We start from the raw sequence: 9572 nt of genomic DNA, 5'->3' as shown, positions 1-9572 counted from the left end.
GCCTGGAAAGCTCCTGGACAGCGACCAGTTTCAGGACTGGACTGTGGCAGTATGGGAATCTCCCATTCTGTAGTAGTGGCATTACAGTCGGTCCTGAAGCAGAGTGGCCTGAAAATCGCCACTAAGACTATAGAGGGATTTGTCAGGGAAATAGACCATGTGGCACCATGGTATAACCTGCCTCATAAGTCATCAACACTTCTCAGGGGTACGTGCTGATTATGCTTGGTTTATCTAACTTGTATTAGGGACTACTTTCAGTGTACATACAAATGGTCATGCATCAGAAGCCAGTTTCCTTTAACAGCACGTTCAATTTTGGTGAGCTAATAAACACTTCAACTTAAATAATGGCATTGTTAAGGATCAAATTCCACTATTAGTTTTGTTAACACCACTGGCACACACACTGCATATGTATATATGTATTATCCTAAAATAAAACTCCTCTCATAATTTCTTTACTTTTTACTATACACCAACTAGTTCATATTTTAGTTTTTTTTTACAAAGAAAATGCTAAGAAAATTATAATCACATAATTCCAGATTTCTTTACACATAAGATGGAATGGTCCAGCAGTTATGTCCACTGTCACAGACTTTAGTTCCGTTCAGTTGATATGTCGCCTCATGGGACAAACTGAAAGGAGATCTAGTTAGGGAACAGCAGAATGGCAAACTTAAAGCAGGGACCATGCCATTGTGGAAACTGGTAAGATCATGCTTAACAGATGAGGATTGTAAGCAAATGGTTGAGGCAGGGCAGAAGATCTGGACGAAATCCAAGACAGTCTATCAGAGGCAGAGCGGGGAGAGAGAGTAAGAGTTGAAATGAAACAAGGTGCACTGAAGAATGAAGGCCTTTCCACGGACCTTGAGCCCGAGGAAAAGATAATGTAGGGAAAGAATGCCCGGGGTGAGTTTAGAAAAGGAGAAAAGAGAAAAACAAAAGATAATATAAAGTATAAAGATACAAAGGATAATATAAAATATAAAGATATAAATGATAATATAAAATATAAAGATACAAAAGATAATATAAGTAATAAAGATACAAAGGATAATATAAATTAAGTCAATTTACCCTCCTCTCGAGGACTTTGACTAAAGAGGCAGCCTTCATTAAAGGCTTAAAGATAGCTCTCAGGGCCACTGTGCCTCCTCTCCATTCTCTGGCAGTATTCCCAGAAGGAGGAGATAAGAAAGTAGAGTCTGAACATGAGAGAGAAAAAATACGTTTTAGAAAAGCAGTTATCCCCTGTTTGGGATCTTTTAGCAAAAAAAGAGAAAAAATGAAAATAAGCTATTTCAGAGCTCTCCTGGGAACAGAAGGAAAATGGGAGACGTCCTACTTCCTCTCTGGCTCCTATGGAGATATTCTTAGCTCTGGTTAGGATATCTGTGTCCCTTTGAGACACCAAGTTCTATTCCCTGTCTGTCTATTTTCTGGTTTTGGTGCACCAAAGCCAATTGTCCATATATCTGTCAATTCATGTTTGTTTTTGTTTGGTTGTTTGAATGATTATTCTGTGTTTCATGTTAAAAATATATATAAATGGTTAAAACTTTATCTGCTGGCTGTCCATCCTTTAACTTGTTTGTAAGTTAGCTGCACTGTGGCTGGGAGCCAAGTACAGCTGAAAAAGCCCTGCTGAGGGCCGATTACAAATGGGACTCTTAAAGGGGCAGACAGCCTTTTGCTTGTAACAGAAAGTTAGCTTATAATTGGGAACTCAAGGTTGGAGTCTTTCTAAACAACATGAACAAACACAAGAAAACAGGTCTTTAAGGATACTTCAACATAGGGATAATCTTTGAGCCAAGACTCTGGCAGAGTGTTCAGATTGACAAAAGTTTGCATTTGGGTTGAGGCTGAGCTCGGAGGGAAGCAGCCTCAGTGCAGCTTGTGTGGCACTTCTTAGAGCCTTATTACAGACCTAGCCAGATGTTGTTCTAAATAAAATTTAAATTCAAAGTGTATAAAAGGTCAATTAGGCTGTGAAATTTATCAATACATTGCGATTTGACTTGCCTACTTTATATAAAGTTATAGTGTACAGAGTTTGCTTACATGTATAAGTGTCTGTTCCTTGTTCCAAATAGCCATTAATTTGGTTATTGCAGAATATTGATGTATTTTGATGCGTGAGCACCCTTTTTATATTCAACATATTAGAGCACATACATCATTACCTGGCACCTATTCAAGGGAAAAATTCCTAAGCTGAAGTTAGCCACTCGCAAGAAAGACTAAACAGATAAGTCCTAGCTGTTTATTTTGTAAATCTAAATAGTATATATGACTGGGCTGAAAAGCCACCCTGGAAACAAATGTTCTGTTCTTGTTAGTCAAAAACATTCATGACCTACACCTGGCATCAAGGCAACCGACTCCCACAGACTATGTCCTGGGGAGGACATGGAATGTATATGAAGGCCTCTATCTCAAACTGGTCATTAGATAATTAGGAGAATTAAAACTTCTTTAAAAATCAAAAACAAAAAGGGGGGATAGAGGCTATGACGCCAAAGATGGCTCTATCCCTTATAATATTTACTCTTAATTTCTTAAAATTGGATAATGCTGGGAGATCACCAGCTGAAAGGCATGGACAATGGCCTCAACCGCTCAATGAAATGGTCAAGTGGAAGAATGTCCTTGATAATAAATGGTATGGCCCGGATCCTATCTTAATCAGATCCCAGGGAGCTATTTGTGTTTTTTCCACAGGGTGAAGAAAATCCACTTTGGGTTCCAACGTGACTGAAAAGGACCGTGAAAGAGCAAGATGAATCTCAAGATGAGCCTGTTATTCTTACTCCTGGTGATTGAGACAGGGATAAGTATACCTTTGTGGGCCATAATAAGATCATGGCCGGTACCTTTACCAGTACATTCCAATTCTTCTACTTTGCCTTTGTTTTTGACAACTGAATATTTTTAAAGAAAAAGATTATCTCTAATTGGACAGATTTCATTAGCCAAAATAAAGTGAGCTCTGGAGTGATATTTAATGCTTTAACGCAAGTTGCTCAAGGAGCACAATCAGGATCAAGTGATGTTGAAAATAATGTAACTTCACCTATAAACATCACCACGATTATGATAAAGAGAAATGCAACTATTCCCAAAAGATCATAATGGCCTGTTGACAGTGCTACTGCTATACGCAGCATGCCTTGGTGTCATCCGGACCTTGCATTTCCTATAGTTTTTTCACCTTGTCAATCAAAAAAATTTTCCTCGGAAAGAAATAGCAAAGGGTTTTGTTTTGTTACCTCCATTGGATTTTGCTATAATGAATGATAAAGGAGATGCTACATAAAAAGAATATATTTGGCCATATTACCAATGGATTCTAATGAGGCAGGTGCTAGTGCCCAGCTGAAGGGAGGGCTGATGATTTTGAATCAGCGCATTGACCTGGCGGAGGAACAGATAGGTGTTCTATACCAGATGGCCCAGTTGGGTTGTGAAAGAAAACTGGAAGCTCTGTGCCTTACCAGTGTCCAATATGAAAGTTTTAGTTATGCAGCTAATCTGTCTAGACAGCTTTCCTTATATCTTAGTCTGAGGGATTCGATGAGACTCTTGAGGCCCTGAGGGTGGCAGTTTTAAAGATCAACTCAAGGAGAGTGGACCTGTCATTGACAGAGGGCCTCCCCTCCTGGATTTCATCTGCATTTTCTTATTTTAAGGAAAGGGTGGGGGTGGGTTTATTTGGTGTTGCCACCTGCTGTGGACTTGTGTTCATGCTCTGGTTGGTTTGCAAGGTCAGAACCCAACAAACATGTGACAAGGTTGTGATAGCTCAAGCACTTGCTGCCATAGAGCGAGGTGCCTTCCCCGAAATTTGGTTATCTATGCTCAAAAATTAGTTGATATCAGTGGCTGGCCTCTTTTGTAGAGTTTGCCCTAGGTCATTTAGTAGTTACTGTCATATAGCACTGAGGTATCCAGGGTTGGGCAACTTTCCTCATGCACAGAACAACCTAAGACACGGGGCCCGGTGGAGATAGGGTTACCCTATGACAGGAAAGGCTGTGACATTGGAGGAACGACCTAAGACAGGAGCCACAGCGGATGGGCATAATTACACAGACCTAGTCCAGCCTCATTTTAATAAAATAAAAAGTGGGAGATGTGGAGATCCATGCCACGAGCAATCGCTGTGGAGAGCCGTGCGTGCCGCAAGCAATCGCCATTATAAGATGGCGCTGGCTTCCACTGCGCCTAACTAGTAAACAAGCCTTATGCGCAAGTGCAAGAGTGAACTCACACCTAGTCACTGCCCAACTCAGGGCGTAGTAATGGGGTGATGGGGGAGCAACGAATCAGGAGCTGTCACGCTACATCAGGTGCTGAAACGTCATGCTGCCGGCTATATAAGCAGTTCCATTTCCTGCGTTCGGGATCTTCCTGAGAAGTAAGCAATAAAAGCTTTTGCCACAGAAGATTCCGGTTGTCCTGAGTATGTTCTTGCCGGTGGGGACAAAAGCTCGGGCAATAAAACTCCATGGCACTGGTATAGCAACCGACAAGTAGACAAATGGAATAGAATCATAGACCCAGAAATGTACCCACACACCTATGGTCACTTGATCTTTGAAAAGGGAGCTAAAACCATCCAGTGGAAAAAAGACAGCATTTTCAACAAATGGTGCTGGCACAACTGGCAGTTATCATGTAGAAGAATGTGAATTGATCCATTCCTATCTCCTTGTACTAAGGTCAGATCTAAGTGGATTAAGAAACTCCACATAAAACCAGGGACAGTGAAACTTATAGAGGAGAAAGTGGGGAAAAGCCTCGAAGATAAGGGCACAGGGGAAAAATTCCTGAATTGAACAGTAATTGCTGGTGCTGTAAGATTGAGAATATGACAAATAGGAGCTCATAAAATTGCAAAGTTTCTGTAAGGCAAAAGACACCATCAATAAGACAAAAAGGCCACCAACATATTGGGGAAGGATATTTACCTATCCTAAAGCAGATACGGGACTAATATCCAATATATATAAAGATCACAAGAAGGTGGACTCCAGAAAAATCAAATAACCCCATTAAAAAATGGGGCTCAGGGCTAAACAAAGAATTCTCACCTGAAGAATACCAAATGGCTGAGAAGCACCTGAAAAATATTCAGCATCCTTAATCATCAGGGAAATACAAATCAAAGCAACCCTGAGGTTCCACCTCACACCAGTCAGAATGGCTAAGATCAAAAACTCAGGTGACAGCAGATTCTGGTGAAGATGTGGAGAAAGAGGAACACTCCTCCATTGTTGGTGGGATTGCAAGCTTGTACAACCACTCTGGAAATCAGTCTGGCGGTTCCTCAGAAAACTGGAAATAATACTACCAGAAGTTCCAGCAATACCTTTCCTGGGTATATATCCAGAAGATATTCCAACTGGTAAGAAGGACACATGCTTTGCTATATTCATAGCAGCCTTATTTATAATAGCCAGAAGCTGTAAAGAACCCAGATGCCCCTCAACAGAGGAATGAACACAGAAAATGGGGTACATTTACACAATGGAGTACTACTCAGCTATTAAAAGGAATGAATTTATGAAATTCCTAGGCAAATGGATGGACCTGGAGGGCATCATCCTGAGTGAGGTAACCCAATAACAAAAGAACTCACATGATATGTACTCATTGATAAGTGGATATTCGCCCAGAAACTTAGAATACCCAAGATACAGGATACAATGTGCAATACACATGAAACTCAAGAAGAACAAAGACCAAAGTGTGGACACTTTGGCCCTTCTTAGAATTGGGAACAAAACACCCATGGAATGAGTTACAGAGACAAAGTTTGGAGCTGAGCCAAAAGGATGGACCATATAGAGACTGTCATACCCGGGGATCCATCCCATAATCAGCCTCCAAACGCTGACATCATTGCATACACTAGCAAGACTTTGCTGAAAGGACCCAGATATAGCTGTCTCTTGTGAGGCTATGTTGGGCCTAGCAAACACAGAAGTAGATGCTCACAGTCAGCTCTTGGATGGATCACAGGGCCCCCAATGAAGGAGCTAGAGAAAGTACCCAAGGAGCTAAAGGGGTCTGCAACCCTATAGGTAGACCAACAATATGAGCTAACCAGTACCCCCCAAAGCTAGTGTTTCTAGCTGCATATGTATCAGAAGATGGCCTACTCGGCCATCATTGGAAAGAGAGGCCCATCTGTCTTGGAAACTGTATATGCCTTAGTACAGGGGAACATCAGGGCCAAGAAGTGGGAGTGGGTAGATAGGGGATTGTGTGGGGGGGAGGATGGGGGACTTTTGGGTTAGCATTTGAAATGGAAATGAAGATAATATCTAATAAATAAATAATAACCATAATTATTTCCTTAAAATTGTCATTGAGCTAAAGCTATGAAAGTTTTCTCATCTTTTATATAAATAATTACATTGTTTTAAGATTTATCTTGTGTTGAAATGAATGACACTGAATCTAACAGTAGTAATTAAGATTTTTATTAATTTTTATATTCTTATAAGTAACTGGTTGACCTCCACATTCTCAATAGTAAATAAATTTAATAACTGTGTATATGATTGTTGATCTTCAAGTTGATAAGATATTTATGCAGGCACAGAAGTTCATTTGAGCTCATTGAGAAATGTTTGTAAACATTACATCTTACATTATAGATAGATATTGTCCAAAAAGATGGTCACATTTAGTGATAACTTCATCATATATATTCCGTTCAATATTTGAAATGAGAGTAAAGTCAAGTAAAATCGAAAATCAGCTAGTCATTTTCATCATCATAATCTTCATCCCTTTGCTGCATGATCAATTCATGTGCTTTGAGTACTCTTGGTATTGGAGTGTTGACAGTGTCATAATTCCATCCTTTCCTCATAAACAACTTCTCCAGGATGGCCGGCATACTGTAGCCTTTGCTTAGGATAAAATCCTTAAAGGCAATTGTTCCGTAAAGATCTTCAATGATGTCTGGTTTACTGTACTTTCCACCTTCAAGTTCAAATAACTCTTCAGGGTCCATCAAAGGCTCATCATTTACTAGCTTTTTCCACAGATATGGCTTCAGGTACCATGCTCCATATCTAATCTTATCCCTGTTGGACTTGTAAGGATCAAACGGTTTTCGGAGTTTCCTTTCAAAGTTTGCCTCCTGTATGGAGAATCTGATCTCTTTCACTTTGCTGAGCCTCCTGCAGAACCTGAGATCTGGAGGAAGCAGGCTGATTTTCTTGATGGCAGAATCAGTATAGACTGGTTTGCACTCATAGCCAATGTCAAATTGCTTCATCATGAAATGTTCATCAATGCCCAAGTCTCCAAATGAGTTTACCCATGCACAGAAGTCATAGACTCCTTTGGGTATGTGGTGGTAATAAAGAGACTGCTTGGCGGGGTTCTTTTTGCGGGGCTTTTTTTCTTGAAGCATACTGTATTTACGTGACCCAGGAAACCTGTGAGGTTCTGGTTCTTCTTTTTCAGAGGATTCCTCAGCCACACTAGGCAGATGAACAGAGTGAATATATTTTCTTCTGTCCTCACAGTGATCCACTTTAGCCTCCAACTTCTGGTCAGTGTCAAGAGCTTCTAGCACATTTTCTAAGAGCTCAATATCGCTAGGAATTCCGTCCTCCAGGGGCCAGAAAACCAAAGGACGCTGGGTCAGTTTTGCTTCTGTTCTCTTCACAAAGGCCTTGCGAGCTTGCTGGGCCAATGACAGAGAGGAAAACAGGCTTAAGTCCTGGCACCGATTTTTCTGACTCTTTCTGGAGCCATGGTGGACTTCATGAGAAATTGTGGGGAGAAAACCGTCTTTGGGACCACGAATGATCATACCTTCACTAGGCGGACAGCCCTTCCTGAAATCATCCAGCCCTTCCTTCACAAACACCCAGCGTCGGCCATCCAGAGAGGTAGGGAACTTATGTTGTTCCTGTTTGTGCTTCGCAAAACACTTAGAAGGCAACCTGTCCTTGAACCAGGGCTTGCAGGTCATTCCCAGAGGCATTGGCTGAAGTACCTGCCGGGGGCGATTCCATGGCAGCCACTGCTCTCCCATGGTACCTCTGGATCTGAGGCAATTGTCACAGCCTTAAAAGTTTGTTTTCCTAGGGCTGCTCAGGTTGCTAAGAGGACCACGTAGCTAAAATTCCACTAGAATGGGCAAAACCAAGTGTTCACCCACCCCTGCCACCCCTTCATTGGCTCCTTCCATTCTGTTGGCCAAAAACTAAATTTACTTCATTGCTCCACTGGACTAGGGGTGGACTTTTCAAGTGTTTTCTTCTTGGACTACTTCACAGAGTGTTTCTGAATATTGTATTCACTTCTTTGTATACACATACTTTCATTTCAACAATACTAGATTTTCTGACTTATGAAAAAGCATTTTTCCATTTGTTTGTGTGTGTGTGTGTGTTTTTCTATTTGTCTTGGTATTATTTTGTTGTTTTTAGTGTATGTCTGTCACAATGTTTTCCTTCTCTGATTTTTTCCAGCTATTTTAAGGTTTTCATGCTGTCATGAGTGACATGGAGAATAAAATTTAAGAACGCATGTACTCTACTACATGATTACTGATGATGAATCTGTCCTTTTCTGAAGAGCAGGGCATTGCCTCATTATGTAGATCAGCCTGACTCAAACTCATTCTTCCTGATGCCTTTTGGCTGGATTTTTATTTTGTTTTGATTGAGCTTTATTAAGGTGCTTTTTTTGTTTTGTTTTGTTTTTGTTTTTGTTTTTTGTTTTTTTCATTTGAGAAGTTTTGCTGTGTGGTAGGCATGACACTTACTCTGTAGCTCATGCCAGCATGAAACTCTTCCTCAAGAAGGCTGATTATAGGTGTGTACTACCACACCTGGCCTTTACTTGTTTTTTTTTTTTTTTTGTTACATAGTCTCTCTTTATTAAAAAAAATATTAAAATCATAAAAATTCTACAGCAATACATTGTTTTTTTTTCTACCAGTGCTTTGTAAAGTCAAATGTACTTTTTTCACACTTGCAATATTTTGGTTTTATTGTCATTTTATTTTATGTTTATCAGTATATAATGTGTGTACCTGGTGTCTGTGGAGTCAAGAAGAAGGTGTCAGATATCCTAGGACTGTAGTTACAAATGGTTGTGAATTGGCATATGGGTACTGGAAAAACCTAGGTCCTCTGGAAAGGCAGCCACTGTTTTAAACCAAACCCTGAGCCATCTCCCCAAGTCCCTCAGTTACCATATTTGGGATGAAAAGTTAAATGCAACTCTGGCTTATGATCTTTGTATACAACTGTGTCATATTTCCTCTGTAAGAATAGTCTTAGAAGCCTTGTATGGATGCAAGATACTGTTGCCTGTTACCTGTTTAGGTGGTGCTTTCCCCAAACCTAGTTTCTATCTTTCTTTCTTTCTATCTATCTATCTATCTATCTATCTATCTATCTATCTATCTATCTATCTATCTATCTATCTATCTGTTCATTTTCATGTCCCTGGTCCCTCCCTCACATAGTGTCTTCTGTATCCCCCCCCTCCTCTGAGAGGGTGAGCCTCATCCTCTTCTCCTC

General features: G+C 40.4%; 1 protein-coding gene across 1 annotated transcript; it reads right to left on the bottom strand.

The window, feature by feature from the left end:
* Nucleotides 1–6477: 6477 nt before the first annotated feature.
* Nucleotides 6478–8125, bottom strand: Fam47c (family with sequence similarity 47, member C). The gene has a single exon (NM_001164739.1). The coding sequence runs from the start codon at nt 8072–8074 to the stop codon at nt 6782–6784; it is 1293 nt and encodes a 430-aa protein (NP_001158211.1). The 5' UTR covers nt 8075–8125; the 3' UTR covers nt 6478–6781.
* Nucleotides 8126–9572: the final 1447 nt, after the last annotated feature.

This window comes from Mus musculus, chromosome X, assembly GCF_000001635.26.
Source record: "Mus musculus strain C57BL/6J chromosome X, GRCm38.p6 C57BL/6J".
NCBI classification, from domain to species: domain Eukaryota; kingdom Metazoa; phylum Chordata; class Mammalia; order Rodentia; family Muridae; genus Mus; species Mus musculus.
Note: the sequence above shows the minus strand (reverse complement) of the source record. Positions and strands in the feature narration are given on the sequence as shown.